Source organism: Lepidochelys olivacea, assembly GCF_965140295.1.
Source record: "Lepidochelys olivacea isolate rLepOli2 genome assembly, chromosome: 15".
NCBI classification, from domain to species: Eukaryota; Metazoa; Chordata; order Testudines; family Cheloniidae; genus Lepidochelys; species Lepidochelys olivacea.
The window spans coordinates 11372917-11391725 of NC_140425.1; the positions used below are offsets into that span (position 1 = coordinate 11372917).

The 18809-nt window shown below is 44.8% G+C and overlaps 1 protein-coding gene across 2 annotated transcripts in view; it reads right to left on the reverse strand.

Annotated features, from left to right (window-relative positions):
• Positions 1 to 18809, reverse strand: part of TAOK3 (TAO kinase 3) — a 143359-nt gene that overhangs the window by 54002 nt on the left and 70548 nt on the right. For both annotated transcript variants that reach the window (XM_084648870.1, XM_084648871.1), the window contains exons 3-7: positions 17618 to 17826; positions 11587 to 11658; positions 10063 to 10164; positions 6171 to 6216; positions 4380 to 4476 (exon numbers count right to left, since the gene is read on the reverse strand). In XM_084648870.1, the coding sequence (XP_084504996.1) occupies positions 4380 to 4476; positions 6171 to 6216; positions 10063 to 10164; positions 11587 to 11658; positions 17618 to 17737 (437 nt within the window). In that variant the 5' untranslated portion in view covers positions 17738 to 17826. The remainder of the gene's footprint in view (positions 1 to 4379; positions 4477 to 6170; positions 6217 to 10062; positions 10165 to 11586; positions 11659 to 17617; positions 17827 to 18809) is intronic.

The window sequence follows — 18809 nt, forward strand, 5'->3', positions numbered from 1 at the left end:
CTGTCTCTGAATGCCCCAGGTCCCTGCTTTGGCTGCTTCTGCAGCTGCTCCTATTGGCTGGAGAAAGGGACTCAGTAATCATGGCTTTCCTGGGAACAGGGAACTGCCAGGCACTAGAAAGGAGAAAAGATTAATGATGACCTTGTGGTTTAGCCGCTGCACTGAGACTTAAGAGATTTGGGTTCAATACTCAGCTCTGCCACCTTGTATGACCTCGGGCATGTCACGGCAGCCATCCCCTGACTCAGTTTCCCCATCTGAATGAGGATTCTACTACTTTCGTATCTCACAGGGGTACAGCGAGGGGAGGATTAATTAGAATTGTAGGGACTCCAATTATGGTTATGACGACCCTGTAAGTAGACAGACACAATGTACAGATATGAAACCATTAATTCTTAAGTGCCAGCAGCAAGGGGGTTACACTCAAACTTGTGAAATATTGCTAAAAGGTTAAAGCCATTCATTCCATGACACTTGGCTAAGTGCCTACACAGAGTTACAGATAACATCACCTAAACATACTTTGCCCCCAAGCTCAGGACACAGGCAGATCTGTCTAGTCTTTGCTAAACTGGAAATGTTTCTTCTCCCACCTCCTTCTAATATAAAACTAGGAAAAAAAACCAACAACAAAAAGATTGTTTTAGGGCATCCAGCTCTCCTTACATGCTGCCAGCTGAAAGACGCAGTCTAGTAATGTACTGTAAAAACTGAGACAGCACTCGGATAATGAGGGGAAAACAGTACACCAGGGATGTTTTCACATGGCAGCATCTCAGTTATTTGCTTTTTGCAAAAGCAAGCCCCGGTAGAAATGGAAGGTGAGTTAAAAGTCCCAGCTGAGTCAGGCTGTTAACACTGTAGCTAACGGCAATGCCAAGTTCTATTTTTTCAAAAATCATCACAATACACAATAAACCACTTGAAATCTGCAGTTTTTCCCACTCTGTGGCCCACTACGTATGCCCCCAAACAGCATAACTTTTTACATCATTATTTGTATTACTGCAGCTCCTAGAGACCTAAACATGTTGACGGTCCCACTGCAGTGGGCATGGTCTGAACACTGGCACGAGACAATCCCTACCCAGTAGTTCTCAACCCACGGCATGTGGGTTGCTTGCGGCCCAATCAGTACACAGCTGTGGCCGAGGTGACACTTCAGGGCCATACAGGTAGTATATATACACTCTGTGGATGCGGCCCAGAAAACACACAGAGAGCTGCACATACAGTCCACAATGGTAAATAGGTTGAGAACCACTGTTCTAGACAGACCAGATGGACAGTGTGGGAGAGAAACAGACACAGAGGTAAAGCGACATACCTAGGGCCACAGCAAGTTAGGGAATAGAGCTCAGGTCCCCTGACTCCCAGTCCAGAGCTCTATCCACTAGACCAACACTACTTCTCAAACCTGAACCTATAACTATCCCAACAACTTTTCTCTGGTCTTTCCGTACCAGTGTCCCAGTTAAGGGAGCACACTGAAACGTCAGGGTGCGCCTGTCTGTGCACAGAGTTAATTTCTATAGGGTACACCTACCGAGAAGGCATTTTACAAGCCTGTATGTGCAAAGACAGAACCCAGAAAAAGTGCACAATACTCAGGAAGTTCTTTGGACACCATTATGTCCAGTGCTATCTCCAGTTCACTCTAATCTGTGAAAAATTAACAGCCCTATGTCACCAGCAAAAAGCCTTCACTGAGTAACAACGTACTGCCCATATTATAGTTATTCTTTGCAAAGCTAGGACATTGGATTCACGGGGGTAGCAAGTGACAACACGCATAAAGAACTTTGGGTTCAGACAAATATATTTGCTCCTTGCTAGTTTATGTTTTATCCACTATCTGCAATTTAAAAGAAAAATAGCTTCATCCTATTGCATTCCACACAGTTCTGTTGGATGTCCTGTTAGAGAACAGGAGAGGATGCACAATTAGGAAACTGCAGTTCTTTTGTCTCACCACAGGGTGTCCCCCTTATGCCAAGTCGTGCTCAGCTTCTTTGCCTCTCTATGGGGCAGGAAAACAGAAGTTACATGCAGTGTTGGGCCCAGGATATTAGAGAGACAAGGTGGGTGACGTAATATCTTCTATTGGACCAACTTCTCTTGCCAACACAAGTTGGTCCAATAAAAGAAGTGACATGGGCAGTCTGGTTTGGTGGTCACTCAGCCACGAGGTGTGTGCCACGAAGCGCTTTTGTAGAAGAAATTTTGCACGGAGCCAGACGAAAGCCAAGCTCAGTGGAGGCCTGCACTTTCCTCCGAGAGAAGCTGCCCTCCAGTTGCATTATTACTTATTACTCATATGACTGTAATGAGTAGTAGCCCCAGTAATAGACATGGACCCCACTATGCTGGGTGCTGTAAAAACACAGAACGTACACAGTCCTGGCTCCACAGAGCTTTCCGTGTAAGACAAGAGACAACAGGTGGAAACAGACAGGCAAATACAAGGAAATAATAAGACACTAACCAAGAGACAGATGACTCCATCAACACAATGCTCCTCTCTGTGAGCGAATGAGGCCAACCATATTCCTTTGTCTCCCATAATTTCAGACACTAGTGCAGGGCTGGCCAACCTGGGGCTCCGGAGCCCCATGCGGCTCTTCAGAGGTTAATCTGCGGCTCCTTGTCTAGGCACCGACTCCGGGGCTGGAGCGACAGGCGCCAGCTTTCCAGTGTGCTGTGGGTGTTCACGGCTCGACCCCTGGCTCTGCCACAGGCCCTGCCCCCACCTCCACCCTTCCCCATAGCCTGCCATGCCCTTGCTCCTTCTTCACAAAGCCTCCTGCATGCCACGAAACAGCTGATCAGGAGGTGCGGGGAGGGTGGGGTGGAGGACGCTGATCAGTGGGGCTGCCGATGGGCAGGAGGCACTGGGAGCGGCGGGGAGGGGAGCGGAGCTGATGTGGGGGCTGCTGACCTATTACTGTGGCTCTTTGGCAATGTACTTTGGTAAATTCTGGCTCCTTCTCAGGCTCCGGTTGGCCACCCCTGCACTAGGGTCCAGCAGAGAACCAGAGCACTCCTCTTGGCTCTCTGCCGAGTGCAGGAGCTGAGCATCCTTGAGGAGGGTGCGAAGAGCCGTGGCTGAGAGCATAACAATAGTTCTGCCTCTGCTACTGCAGAACAGAGTCAACAAATTCCAACAAAGTGGTTTTCATGAGGTAGCCAGGACGTGTTAACGCACCGGAACGTCCACAGTGTCTCTAAAGGAAACTCCTCATTGTAGCAGCCCCAGGATGTGCTAACGGCCTCTCTGCCAAATATTAATCTTGACACTACGCTATCAACATGGGGAGGATTTGAGCCCAATGACTGGTTTCAAACGGTCTCCAGGAATGGAGAATCTTCACCTTTGCTCACTAATTCCGTGCTAACCCAGATCACCCTGTTTCATAGCAATACCCCAACCTACGGGATTAGGAGTTACCAAAACAAGACCAGACACACACGTGGGTGAAATCATGTTACGTTTCTGACAAAAGACAGGAGAGTCGGAAATTAAAATGGCCACACACTGGCAAACTTTACATCATGCAGGACAATTTCCCAAAACAGCCCGAGTCCAGTAGCAGGCCTGGGGGCTTCTGTTTGGTGCTTCAGAGGAAGGTGCCTAGTGTGCACACGCTGCTTGTGTGATGCTTTATCCTGGACAAGTGAAGTTTCTTCCTGACCTCTGCAGTGGTCAGCTGATTTCCTGAGGCATGATTTTATCTACGCAGATCTCAGCAAGTACAGTGTAACCGTTACTATTACTGGTCAGAAAGTTAATCAAGCTCTCTTAAATCTGGCTTATGTTTCACTTTACACACCCGTAAACTACCAGGTATCTTTCCTGTATTTCCTTTGTCTTCACTGATTCACCTAACTGCTTCCTCCCTAGGGTGAGCAGATGTCCCGTTTTTATAGGGACAGTCCCGTTTTGGGGGACTTTTTCTTATATAGGCACCTATTACCCCCCACCCCGACCCTTTTTTCCCACAGTTACTATCTGCTCACCCTATTCCTCCCTCACATGCGGCCCGTTTTGCCTGGCAAATTTGTTTGGTGACATTGAGAGTGAAAACCACTATCACAGAAAAAGAAATCAATCATTGGATTGCGGCTTCACTAATGATTGCAGCAAAAGAGCAGGCCCATTAACAAGGGGACCGCTTCTGTTTACAAACATACCCTGTCATCAGCAGTGCTGGGAAAAGGGAATACTGAAAGATGACATCAGTGTGTCAGGAAGTTCTGGTTAAATATTACTGTTTTATAAAGGTTACCAGAGTGTAGCAGAGCAATTCTCTAAGGCTTCTCATCAGCCCTCAACCCAGAGCAAGATGAAACATGGCAGTACTGGACGGTACTCTTACCTATGAATCTTAGCATGAGAATGCAGGTAGGCCAGCCCCTGCAAGGCACCATGGGTAATGGCAGCAATCTCCACTTCCTGAAGTGGTTTCTTGTGAACTAAAGGGTTTAAACAACAAGATGAGGTAAGTTAGATTTGTTCCTTGCCAAGGAGTTACATAGCACTGGGATAGGAAGAGTTAGTCACATTCTTGGAACAACAACAACTGACCTTTGCAGGCCATGAATAGGGTAATACCTATAGACACCTACGTATTTCCTATGGCAAAGAGGTAGAAGGAGGTTCAGGATGAATATAAAGTAGAGGTGTCTAAGCACATTCCATAGAGCCCTCAAATATGACCAGCACATGCCTGTGGCTGACTATATCTTAGATACAGAGGTGTGGCCCATAAAGTATGGCTTTTAGCTAGCTTGGGATGGGTTTCCTCCTCCTCTGTACAGGCACTGTGAATGCCTTGGGGTTTGGTTTTAGTTCTGAGGTCACACTAGCCTCCCGTACTGCAAACCTATCTGCAACTATTCCTTCTAACTGCAGGGCAAGAACAAAGCTGATCATTTGGAGGTTTCCATTATTGCTGAACAGACAACAAGCAGTTCCCATTTATCTATCAAGGAAGATACAAGCCCAAGAAAAAGGCTGCAAGCATTTATTTTTTCATTTTACAACATGTAAATGTGCCAGCTAGGTACAGCCCTTGGGCTCCTGGCAAATTCTCAGTGTGGCCCTTGACATCTTGAAGTTTGGGCAGCCCTGTTATAGATAGGGCCCCATCAAATTCACAGCCATGAAAAACATGTCACGGACCGCACAATCTGGTCTCCCCCTGTGAAATCTGGTCTTTTATGTGCTTTTACCCCATACTACACAGATTTAATGGGGGAGACCAGTGTTTCTCAAACTGGGGGTCCTGAACCAAAAGGGGACTGCGGGGGGGGGGGGGGAGGAGAGGGGAGGGCAGGTCACAACTTTATTTTATTGGGGCGTGTCGCGATATTGTCACCCTTACTTCTGCTCTGCCTTCAGAGCTGGGTGGCCGGAGAGCAGCAGCTGTTGGCCGGGCGCCCAGCTCTGAAGGCGGTGCCCAGCTCTGAAGGCAGCACCCTGCCGGCAGCCGCGCAGAAGTGTGGCAATACCATACCAGGCCACCCTTACTTCTGCACTGCTGCCTTCAGAGCTGGATGGACAGAGCGTGGCAGCCGCTGACTGAGGGCCTGGCTCTGCAGGCAGCAGCGCAGAAGGAAGGGTGGCAACACCATACCAGGCCACCCTTCCTTCTGCGCTGCTGCTGGCAGCGGCTCTGCCTTCAGAGCTGGGCTCCCAGCCATCAGCCGCTGCTCTCCAGCTGCCCAGCTCTGAAGGGAGCACTGTCGCCAGCAGCAGCGCAGAAGTAGGGTAGCAGTACCGCAACCCCCCCCTACAATAACCTTGCGACACCCCCTCCACACAACTCCTTGTTGGGTCAAGACCCCTAGAATTACAACACCATGAAATTTCAGATTTAAATCTAACTGAAATCATGAAATTTATGATTTTTAAAATCCTATGACCGTGAAATTAAACAAAATGGACAGTGAATTTGGTAGGGCCCTAGTTATAGAATATAGGGCTTAGAAGACCCACACAGGACTTGGCCATGACTTAAGGCACTAGCAGGGTTCACTAGAAGTATAGACAGCCTGTGACATCTGTGAAATGGTTTCCTGAGCACCCATCTCAGCCAAAAACAACCCCCCTCCAGAAAGTTGTATTCCGAACAAATATGTGGTAGAAATGATGCTTCACAGCTTACCTTCTAGCAAATCAGAAGCCGATCCTAAGCAGTATTCCATCACCAACTGCAACAGAAATAAACACAAGCATTAACCATAAGGGAGGTAGAATAATGGTGAAACATGAGACAATCCAGAATGGCTGGGTTTCACACTGGCTCAGCACACCAAGGAATATGGAATCCTAGTGTTAAAGAATGGCCCACAAAAGGACTGGCATTTCCTCATCTCAGCTCATAACCATGATGTGATAACGCAGAAAGAGAATTTTGTGGGATTTTAAAACAGTTTACACAGGGCACCTCCCCCCGCAATTTGAGCGTATGATGCCATCTGCAGAGCTCTGCAGGAGCCCCGGCTTAATGCACCATCCTAGCTCAGAAAAAACCACAACACCTTTCAGCAAAGCTAAGGGCAGGCCCCTAGACCCTCTCCCATTCTCAGCTCATGGGAAGAGGCCCTAAGCATAGCAGTACAACGAGCCCCTTCCTCAGCCCACCACCTGCACAGTGAACCCTCCTTCCGAGGGCCATCACTGGCCGGAGACAAGGCATCTCCAACATCATCTCTATTTCGCTTCAGGGCCTGAGAAGAGTTGTGAACTAGGTGGTCCAATAATATTTGATTGGCCATGGGAAGGGAATGGGTAGCTTAATCACCTGGCGTTTGTGCTCGTCCATGGCAAGTTCCTGGCCCCTGGGTTGGCAGGAGCTGGGCGTGTGGCAAAAATGGCATATTTAATTTTGGCTAAAGGGGGGTGACTTGCACTGCTCAATAATTATGGAGCAGCAAGGGGGCTCTGTCCAGTTTGCTGCAACTGAAAGCCTGGTGGCTACAGTGTAAGGCCTTCAGGGGGGTCTCTGAGTGAGAGAGAAAGACACGGAAAGGAATGTCGGGAGGCAGAGTTCCAAGGCTTCTGCTGATTAGTGGAATTTCTGTGCTCTCACCTGCCTCAAGTCACTGAATGAAGGATGTTCTTTCTTAGAGACAAACGCAGCAAGGATGGATTCATATTAAATGTAGATCTTACAACTAACTGCATGAATTGCATTGCCTTTTCACTGGACTAAGATTGATTTGCATTGATATTTTGTGTCCAATCAATCTAGGAATAGAAACTAATCTGATTAACCATCTCAGAATTGGTAATTGAAGAGTTTATTGTAGAATGCTTTTTGCTCTGTTCTAGCCCCAAGTTGGTATTTTAAATATTTCATAGCCCAATGCATTTATCTGCTGAAAGCACTTTAAATAAAATAACTAAGACAGTGAGCCAGCTAGCTGTTTTAATATTTGTGAGGAAAATATGCAAAGAGAAATTCATTTTTCGTCTCTCCCTCATAAAATTTAGGATGCTGAGCTGTAAGTGCAGTCAGCAGGATTTCTTTGAGCAAAAAAAGTGAGCCCTAATGTGGATTTTCACAGCTGGAGCACATTTTAAACATGTCCTGTTTATTCCTCCTCTTAATGAAATGTGAAAAATCAAAAGCGGCTTGAAACTCTCTTGCATGGAACGCTGAAGGCCATGAACACACTTAGCAGCATCCCCTTAGGGCCGGAGATTTGCACTTATTGCTTATTTGGTATTTCTCCAGCTCCACTATTTCCAATAACCCCATTCAGTCTGCTGGAGACAACGCATCAGCCCCTTTAGTACAGCCAAAGGGCAATGCTTTGCGGTGTCCTTTACTCAGCACACAGTGCAGGCCAGCAACAGCCAGCCAGGTGTGCCTTGGTTAGGGGTGGATGTAGCCTCCCAATTCAACTAATACACTGACTACACTAAACTGCTGAGGGGGCACCAGTCACCTTCACTACCCTTCACTCTGGCACCACAACCTTCGCCCTGGCCTGGTGAGGAGGGGAGGCCCTAGGGCGGGGGAAGAGCAGGCTCACCCCACATTCACCCTGCAGTGGTGGCCCCCGCACCAGGTTGCAATGCCACAGAACCACTTAGGTTTCACCAGGCCACCGCTCCGTCATAACCATAGTAAGATCGTGTACGTGTTAGATTTCAGAAGGGCTGGTCTAGGGACACACTGTACGTAGACATGGATCTCAGCATCCACAAGTTTATGAAACCCAGAACCCTGAAGTTTCTTAGCCAGCCCACTAGGACTAATCAATGTAGCTCAATTGGGTCGGTGTCTGTTTTCCTCACCTAATTACACTGCACATCGACATTGTTCTCAGTGTTTGTTTTAATTCACTTGATTCAATTCCTGCATGTTTTATATTCAGGCAGAGGCACTAGTTGTAGGACGGAATTGGAGACGTTTGTAGGTTATGGATGGCAAAGAGTTTGCACTTGGTTATAAAACTTGATTTTCAAGCTTCATCAGAGAATAAATGCCTCCTAATGTAACTGGTGCTACCTCAGTGATTGCCCCATTTTTCAGATCTTTAATAATCATAGTAATCACTACCAGGTCTATTACGGAACTTGAAATGTCCTGCTCTTATCAGTCTGCGTTGATGAAAATTACCAATTTATTCCTCCTCTCTTTTTCTCTTAGCCAGTTTTTGATCCATGACAATGTTGCCTCTCGCCCCATGACTATTATGTTTCTGTAGTAACTTCTTGTGAAAGTCCTTGTCAAAGACCTTTTGAAAAGCTAAGTGAATTACCTGATTCTCCTTCATCCACTATTTTATGGACATGTTCAAAGAGTCCTAATGAGTGAGTGAGAGGAATAGTTTTCCTTTGCAGAGCCATGCCAGTTGGATCCTATCATATTATATTCTTCAAGGCGTTATTTTATTTTTCGTTAGTTATAGTTGCAACTAATATCCCAAGCACAAATGTAAGGATCTGTAATTCACTGGATCACCCCACTGACTTTCGTAAAGTTTAGGATAGAATCTACCACTATAAGCAGTCATTTATATGGAGGTTATTGTTTTAAAGACCCTAAAAAATTGGGCTTTCAGTACTTAGAAACTATAACATGTAAAGGCCTTTGGGCATGGACATCAACAAATTATGGGCTTGATCCAAATTCTACTGAATTCAACAGAAAGACTCGGACTTCAATGAGCTTTGGAGGAGATGCTACATAATCACCATAAAAGAGGTTTGGGCTGAAGGCTGAGAAACTGCAAAGAAACCCTGGGGTTGCAAGAAATACGGTAGGGAGTCAATAAATAAAACACTTTGACAAATTCTACCTTACAGTAGACTTAAGAGCTAGATGAGGATTCTGGGATCAGGTTCAAATTACCTACCGACCCTTCGATCACACAGTCAAATCCCAGCAGAGTCAAGCAAACCCTTTGTTCTTCTGAAGCCGATTAGCTAGCTGCCATGATGTTGACTGTGAGGGGATGTTGGAGGAACTCTTATTACAAAACTAAATGCCCTGGCCAATCTGCGTGAACTAACAAGGTACTTTTATATAGAAGTAGGGATCTGCCCCAGTGTCCTTGTCCAGAATTTCCATTCCCCTTGTAAATAACTTTGAGGATCCTTCAAGATAAAAGAGACTACAAGGAATATTAAGTATTCAGTGTTGTGTGGAAAGACAGGATCATTTACCAGATATTCAGTCACCTACGGGCATGTGGTCCTGCCCGGGAATACAGGGACTTGACAACTGCTGGTGCTGTTACACAGTGCTACCGTGATATGGGTGCCCGCGCTCACTCTATTCAGATCATGAAGGTTTAGGAGATTGTTGCTAGCAAGCGCCATAGACCTGCAGGCAAGCAGTTCCATGATTCGAAAATCAAGTTCCCTCTGCCACACAGAGTTCTGTGTCGTCAGCACAAACCACGTTTCACCACCAGGAGACCAAATACATTCTTCTAAATGCAAGAACCTCCTGTTTGCTCCGTGTTACAATAAAATTCTTATGGGGGGGGGGGGCGGGGGGAGAGAAGGAGAGCTGGAAATGCCACAGGGCTCACACTCACCCAGGCAGTGTGCTCTTTCAGGTAACAGCCCTTGTACTCTACCGTGTTGGGGTGCTTCAGCTGCCGTAGGAACTGGACTTCCTTGATGATATCCTGCCATTTCTATTGAAAACAAAATGGGAGGTATTCCCTCCTTACGTCAATCTCTCCTCCCGCATTCTCCACGACAACCTGCAGCTCCTGCAGCACAGTCAGGTGTTACTGCAGATTTGGGAAGCGACCATGAGACAATTTTACTATTGGAGACGGTCAACAGAACCACCACCCCATTTTCTCTCCTTTTCCCAGCCTCCCAATTAACACCAGCCCTACCTCTCGTTGCTGCCATCTCATCGTTCCCTTTCATTGTTTAAATTACTCGCTGGGACGACCAGCCAGTCATATCAGGAGAACTACGGGACCAATACCAGGAAGTGGACGAAAGCTTTCAAAACCTCCTTGCGAACTCTGAGCTAGATGGGAGGGGGCAATCTAGCTCTGTTCTCTTACACAGAAGCAAAAAAATTCCCCAAAGGTGGTGTCACTTCTAATCACTGACCTTTGAAATCACCCTAGTTCAAATCATGTCAGCTGTTAAGAGATAAAATTAACTCACAATGCATTAAATATAATCAAATTGGTGAAGGGATTAAATAAACCACACAGGTATCCAGCAACTGGCCAATGACAGGTAGATTTATTTTATCCCTCCATGACTAACTTAGAGATAACCAGTTCAGGGTTTATTTTATACCCTTCTCTCCATATGCCAAAACCTCAAGTACAGTCCCACCCTAAATCAACAGTTGCAAGAACTGATTGTATTGTAGTTGTCGAGGTCCATGTTGTACAAAGACCAGTGAAAAAAGTCAGTCAAAAAGAGGAAAACTTAGCTATTAAGGTCAACTTTTGGGTTCCCACCATAATATGGTGAGAGTTATTTTATCTGCAAAAAAACTGCTACTGTTCTACAGGCTATATTTGAAGTGCTAAGTTTTCTCAGATTTATTACGAAACCAGTGCTTCCAAAACCAGACAGCAGTAACTGAAAGCTGTCATGAAGGCTTGTGGTGTGAGAATTCTGCTGTAACTTTATTAGGTTTTGATTCCTTCTGTAATGTAATAAAAGGCATACTGACATTTGAAATGTCAGAGGTAACAGGTAACGCACATGCTGGAGACCAACACAGCAGAGTAGGAAAAACATCTGAAACTGCCTCTTCCTTATTAATAGCACAGAAGCCTGCTCTCTACTGCAAGTCCACCCATCAATCCAGCTAGATAACGTCTACCGAAGTAGCAAGCTTTACAAGAGAAGATCATCCAAGAAAGCAACAACTGAAGTGTTTAAAACCTTTAAAATCTACCATTCATCAGACTTTACACGGACTCATTTTCCTTTCCTATGGAAGTGAGTGACTATTACATGCACTAAAGAATCTGGTTTGCTAAGGCCAAAGGAAATCCCCAGCTAACCTCTCTGTACAGGTTTATATGGCTGCTGTGCACAGAGTTCACGTGAAAAACTAGCTCGATCTATCTTACCTCGTTCGTTTGCTTCCCACTGTAGGACATTTTCTTAACCGCCACCACTTCATTAGTGTGGGAATGTGTGGCCTGGAGCAGGGGAAAGAGAAAGAAATTAAATCAGAATTTTTTCCTATGGAGTCAGATGTGTCTTCGGCTAAGTCCAGGCTTTCCCTTCTTAACCCACGTACTGGCAAGCTCACATGCTTAGGAGACTCCTTTCCTTTGGACTCTAATTTAGGATACCACCATTTGGACCCCAGCTGCCACATGGGCTCATCCATTTGTCTAATTCCAAGCTATCTCCCTGCCTGCTTCTGGGTATCAGCAACAGCTCTACTACCGTGCAAACCTGGGACCCGACTCTGTGTCTAGTGAGAGCTTTGCTACTGACTCTAGCAGTATCAGGATCAGGCCTCCGGGAACCGCAGAGCAACTTGGCAAAGCACGATGCATGCTGGCCCAGCTGACAACGGCTCTGCCCAGTAGCCATCAGACCCCAGCTAACACAAAGAGAATGAGTAACAGCTCTCCTATTGGATTGACCTAATATTTTATTCTCCCTGGACTCCTTGGGACATCCCCCAACCCCAGCAAATTGCAGATCTGGTAGCTGTTTGACAATATGAAAGCCTTCTCCTGAAGGGTAGCTGATCCCAAAAGCCACCTTCTGGAGAACTGCACTGGTCTAGACAAGGCCAGCAGGCAAGTGTGCCTTTGCAGTGGTTGATATATGGGTATGGAACTTCTGGCACCCATCTCAATCCCTCTATCCCCAGTTTCCAAGAAAACTCTGTTTTTTTCCTGGAAGGCCTGACAATCAAGAGAGATCAACGTTGGCCCAATACGTATTCCCCTTTCCTCCCTCCCGCTGTTTCCAGTCCCCTTCACTGGCTTTGTTTTAAACGTTGAGGGAGATTTTATTATGCTTCATTTGTATTATGTATTAGCAGTACTGCACATGACCCTAATGCTTTGGGGTGGGGGCGGGGGAGACGGGGTATTTTAGTAACAATGTAAAGCTTTTTTTAAATGTAAAGGGCTTGGCACCAAAAGATCCCCTAGATTTGGTTCCAGAATCGCAGCAGTTGGAGATGAAAGCTGTATTAGGTTGTTACACCCCGCCCCCTTGGCCAGTGAAGGATCATGCCCTGCCCTATAGTCTTCAACACTTAGTTTAGTTTTAAAAGATTCAAGCAATGGCGCTCTCGTGACTTTCCTTGAAAGACTAACCGGCAGCCCAAGACATTGCACTGTTAGTAAGGAATAGGCTCATCACAGATAATATTATGGGGCAGTTTTACCGCATAAAGAAAAGGAGTACTTGTGGCACCTTAGAGACTAACCAATTTATTTGAGCATAAGCTTTCATGAGCTGCTCACGAAAGTTTATGCTCAAATAAATTGGTTAGTCTCTAAGGTGCCACAAGTACTCCTTTTCTTTATGCGAATACAGACTAACACGGCTGTTACTCTGAAACCTGTCTTTTAACGCATAGTAACCAAGAAATAATAAAGTTTCAGGAACGGTTTTGAAGTAGAGGGAGTAATCTACTTCACTTACCGGATGGGGTCACCCAATTTAGACAGCCTATGTGCACTTGTTTTCTTGACCGCTAACAGGCGCCATATTATGAAGCTGAACCATCTGTATCAGTTCAAGCACAAATGACTATTTCAAAACAGCACAGGGGCTTTGTTTAAAGACACCAAAAAATCCCCCCAGGACAATCAGATTTTAAACAGACCCTGTTAGGCCACTAAATGTCCCCTACTTCATGCGAAGTGTAAGCCTTCAGACAAGTCTTACAACATTTGATACCCAACCCCAACACACAGAGGTCATCGGGTTTGCTATGAGCCTGAGGGTGCATGGATGTTCCTTGTCACCGTCCCTTTGTGCTATAGGATTGGTTCTCATGAGGCAGGTATTGCTATTTCCAAGAATCCTGTTCTTGGAGAGCTGATCAGAGTGACAGTGTCATTTGCTGGCTTGTGCATCCAAACCAAAGCTGGCAACGATTTTCAGGTCCAACACCCTTCAATTCTCCCTCCTTGCCAGGCCTCATTAAAAGCCTGATCCTGCAAATTGTCAAGTGCCCTCAGCACCCAGGGAGTTCAGCTTGAGACAGGGATGCTCAATATACATTGCAGGATTGGACCCCTAAATAATGAGAGGTGATGCTGAATCTTGGGTGATTTTTATACGTGTGCTACAATATTGTACCTAGGCAGCACAGGGAAGGCTCAGGAGAACACTTCAAAAGTAGCACAAGTTTCCTGCCTTTTGAAAGCGTAGGTTAAATGTTTAATGTTATTTCAAGGGAACAAGCTAGACATTAGACCATGTATTGTGAGCTAACTGCGTATTAAATATTTGTATTATCAAAGCCATTGAGTTTATGAAAATTCTACTTTTCTTTAGCTTGCATAACAAAAGAAGAGTTGACTGAAGCTTGAAAACTCATGGCTCCAGAATAAGTTATCTATTTGCCTGGAATGGCAACAAGCCACCTTGAGCTCTCCAAGAGTGTCAAACACAAAAAGCGAACAATTTAGTCTGAAACATGATTAAATGCTGTTATCTCTGTAACCACTGGAAATTTGAAGTACAAGATTGGCAACAGCTGAAAGCTCAGAATTTGCAATAAGTTAAAAGGGAGGCATAATAAACTTGGTGTTTCACTTGTGTGGACAAGTAATGTCCTTTCACAAATATATTAATCCCCCAAGATGTTTTGTAATGCAGACAGTGTCTTCAAGGGAAAATAGTGCTACACTGGGTCAACATAAATACCAAGAGAATTACTGAAGAGAGTTAATGGATTTAGACTAATGTCTGGCACAATGGAACAGGTAAAATTGTGTTCTGCCGTCAGAAGCATGAAGCCCTCATTGGTGAATTAAGGAAAGCCAGAAGAAACAGCTTTTGGATAAGATGAAAAGCTGTAGCCCTGACCACTTGAGATCCTGATTCACCATTAAAGATCTCAAGCACATTTTGCTTCATTGGAGTTAGCACTGTCATTCTGGAAAAATTTCAAATTAATTCTTTCTACCACCCCCATTATTGGATATGGGTTTCCTGCCCTGACTTGTTGCGAAGTATTGCTGTTCCATGTTAAACAGTGGCCATATTCCATCATAGCAGAGGGAAATTGTTGCATTTAAAGTGCTTTGGAATCCTTCAGACTGAAATAAGCTACAGAGTTTTCAAGTGTAAATGACAGAAATACCTACATGTTGAAACATTTTGGGCTGCCTTTAGCAGATCATTTGTGAAGACCCTGGCAAATCACAATGGAACACAGCTTTTAATACCCCCTCATTTGCTTTGTCAAATACCATCCACCACTTTGTTTTCATGGTTCAGTGTTTAACTAGCCTAATGTTATTGAGGAAAATGATCTCTGACTGAAAGTATGAAATTGCTTGGTGAAGGTGCATAAACCCCGAAACCTGGTGACAAAATGAGGCCAGAAATATTTTAGCCTTTGTTCAGTCCACTAGGAAAAATACTGATAATAGTGAAAAGTAGCTAGCACAGCAGAATGAAGTAACAAAATTCCTACTTTCCCAAGTATTCTGTTGAAGTTTAGTGCCCATAGCAGGGCTATGAAATTCAGACGCTATCATTATCATGAAAAGGAAGAGATCAATGCCTTTGCTGAATACAGTGGTGACTGTACCAACTCAGATAAAAAGATCAAACAGAACAAATGCAGCAAACTAGCCAATCCATTGCGCCTAAACACACACACTGCACTAGACAATTATCCTTAAAAACAGAGCACTGCACAGTAATTTTGCCGTACAGATAATGACGGCTAGAAAGCTCAACAAAAGCACCACCACAGAACTAGTCATACTCTACAGCTGTAAGAAAGTGCATCCAAAATGAAGACACATCTCTGTAGCTATTTCCCGCCAAGCTGTCACATTTATCATCCTACATTAATTCTCAGTTATATATGTACACTTCCATGCATTGAGATGTCACCCCAAGTTGTTTCAATGGACAAAACAGCAAAAAGTTGCTAACAGGACTATATAGGGGAGAAAAACTGGGCCAATAAGAGAAAGGCAAACCATTGTCCTTCCAATACAAAGAGCGACAGGCAAAGATGACAAATCTTTGGGGAGAGTTTTTGAGAACTGAATGGAAGGGAAACAATTTGCAAGAATAAAGCTGTATGCAAGTGGGGTTCCAGAAGGGCATTTCCAAAGGTGAACCCATGTTGTGGGTCCGTAGAATCACAGAAGTTCAAGCTGGAGAACACCTGTTAGAGTCTCTCTCTGCCAATGCAGGATTATTCCCTACTCAGTATATTTTCTAGTGTTTTTGTACATTCTAGTTTCAAGCACTAGGTACATAGGTAGTGCCATACCCGAACAGACCATTGGTTCATCTAGTCCAGTACCCTGCCTCTGACAGTGGCCAGTATCAGATCCTTAAGATCTTCAGAACTTTTGGGTGAATCCCATGTAATCCAGGTGACTTGCTGCTATTTTACTTGTTGTTGCAACACCTCAGTCAGTTCTATATTACCAGAAAAGAATGAGTATTTCCCCAGCATAGCCTGGGATGAAGACTAATGCAATGCAAAGACTATTCAGGCTGCTCCCTTTGGTCTGTGCTGGTGGCTTAGCAGACCTACTACTTCCCTCACAAGCTTCCATAGACCTTAATAATTGCCTTTTTATTTGACTTTACATCTTTGGCTACTTGCTCTTCCAACTTTACTTTTCATCTATTCGAGGTTGTGGTCAAGGTTTTCAAAACTGATGAATGATTTTGAAGGCCCAACTTGAGACATCTTAAAGAGGACTAATTTTCAGAGATCAGATGCTCGGCACTTTCTGAAAACTGGGTCCACTTAATGTGTTTCAAGCATGGCATCCAAAGTCACCCATCACTTCTGAATGCCTTCACTTCTGTTCCTTTCTAATGAAAACGTAGTTCAGCTGAAGCATCCCTGAATGAGGCACCATTGAACCAGGTTTTGCTTGCCTTTTTTGTTGGGGCGACGCATATTTACCAGGAATCTGTTATAAGCTCCCAGGCTTAAATCAAAGGGCAGAGCTTAATTTTTGTGTTTAATTTCACTATCTTCCTTATTTTTTTTAATTCTTGCTTTTTGAAATTCAGCATTACAGTGCCAAGTTTGGGTACGATTCCTCCCACAAGGATGCTGAACTTAATTTATCATGGGCACCACCACACAGTGATTCAACTTCAGTTGCTTTTTTTTTAAAATTGCTTCTCTAAACTATTACTGCCATGATATTTAATCAGTTAATGTGGATATTTAACATCACCCACAAATACCGTTTCATACAGATTCTGCTATGGTTAAAAGTGCTGCGGTAGGAAGGGAAGCAGGATGACACTTTCAAATGCTCTCAGTGATATGAGCATCTCAATATCTCTAATGTTAGAAGCGGTAGAGAAATAGCACAGAGGACTCCACGATCTCTTTGTTTTTGCTACTGACTCAGTGAAGATTCTAGGCCAGCAACCATTGGACCAATTTATTACTGAAAATGGCTTTTAGCTTCAGTTGTCTGTTGAATTCATCAATTCCTGGGATCCATGAATTTGCAGACAATTTAGAAACACAGAGCAAATAAGACAGAAAACAAATTCAAGCCACTTATGTTCATTAAAAGAACCCATTATACTTTTCACAAGAACAATGATGTTAAAACCTGGTGTTTCTGATAAAAATTAGCTTGCTGGATTATGTTCTGCCTGGCTAAATTTGTCCATCTTCAACCAGATACAGCATTCCCTTCTCACCGCGAGCAGCTGTGTCTTAAATGCCTTGCATTGATACAGTGAGGTTGGGCTTCGCCCAGAGACAGCTGCACTTCAGAAGTGGATTAAGAGATGTCTCTGTCATACATTCATCTCACAGGTGTACTGATAAGAAGCTAGTGTATGTAAGGTCCTCATAACTTTGTATCAGAGTCACTTCTAAAAGTCCCATGTTTTACTATTACTGACAAGTGTTTCTTTGGAGAAATGTGGGTGAACAAATCTACTTACAAAGTAAACTGCTCCAAAACTTCCATGTCCAATTTCATGTAAACCCACAAATATTTCCTCAGGATCATCTTTGTAGAATAGGTCAGCTATCTCTGGGTCCTTCGGCATCCCTTTGCGCATGTTGAACAGTATTATGACCTAGTTCGCGCTTTAAATTCCCAATCAGTTTCTTCCCTCATTGACAAAGTAGTTTGCAGATAACACAGCACCTGGGAGAACAACAACGTTCATCATTTACCAGATACTTTTATGCATGTTTTTGTTCAGACTTTCTACAGTGAAATTAGAGGAAATAACTTCAAAACAACAAGGCTTACCCATTGTTTCCTTCAAGTACTATTAGTCAAATAGAGGAGTATAGATAACTAGGCATTCTGTGCGTAATAGCCATTTACTGGATACCGAACTGAGTACTGCAGTCTGAGGCTATACTAATGTCCATTAGAAGAGGGAAGTTGTTTCGGGATTACGTGAAACATTCGTGATAGAAGTTTATACTAACAGTCTCAATGCAGATCCCCTGATGTGCCAGTTTTTAAAGAAACACATTTTGTTATCCATCCTTTTATAAGTCTCTCTTGTTTGGATATCACTCTCTTTCCACTTGCCAATTGGTGGCCTGCTCTATTTAATTTACAGAGGATAATTTGAACTGATGGGATTTTCAGGAAGTGCCTAAATGCACTAGTCCCATTGGCTTTCAATAGCTCCTAAGTCACAGAGGTGTTTTTGAAAATCCAACCCTACAGCCTGTCAGTGGTTTTCAAACTTTTTTTCTGGGGACCAGGTTGAAGAAAATTGTTGATGCCCGCAACCCAACAGAGCTGAGGATGAGGGCTTTGGGGCTCTGGGCTAGGGGAAGGAGGTTGGGGTGCAGGAGGGGGTCAGAGCTCTGTGGTGGGGGTGGGGATGAAAGGTTTGGGATGCAGGAGAGGCTCCAGGTTTGGGGGGAGCTCAGGGCTGGGGCTGGGGGTGCAGGCTCTGGGGTGGGGCCAGAGATGAGGGGTTTGGGTGCAGGAAGGGGTTCCGGGCTGGGTAGCTCAGGGCTGGGGCAGGGGATTGGGGCACGGACCTACCTTCGGCGGCTCCCAGTCAGCAGCACAGCCGGGGTGCAGAGGCAGGCTTCCTGCCTGTCCTGGCACCACGGACCGCGCTGTGCCTGAAGTTGCCAGCAGTGGCTCCAACGCGGAGG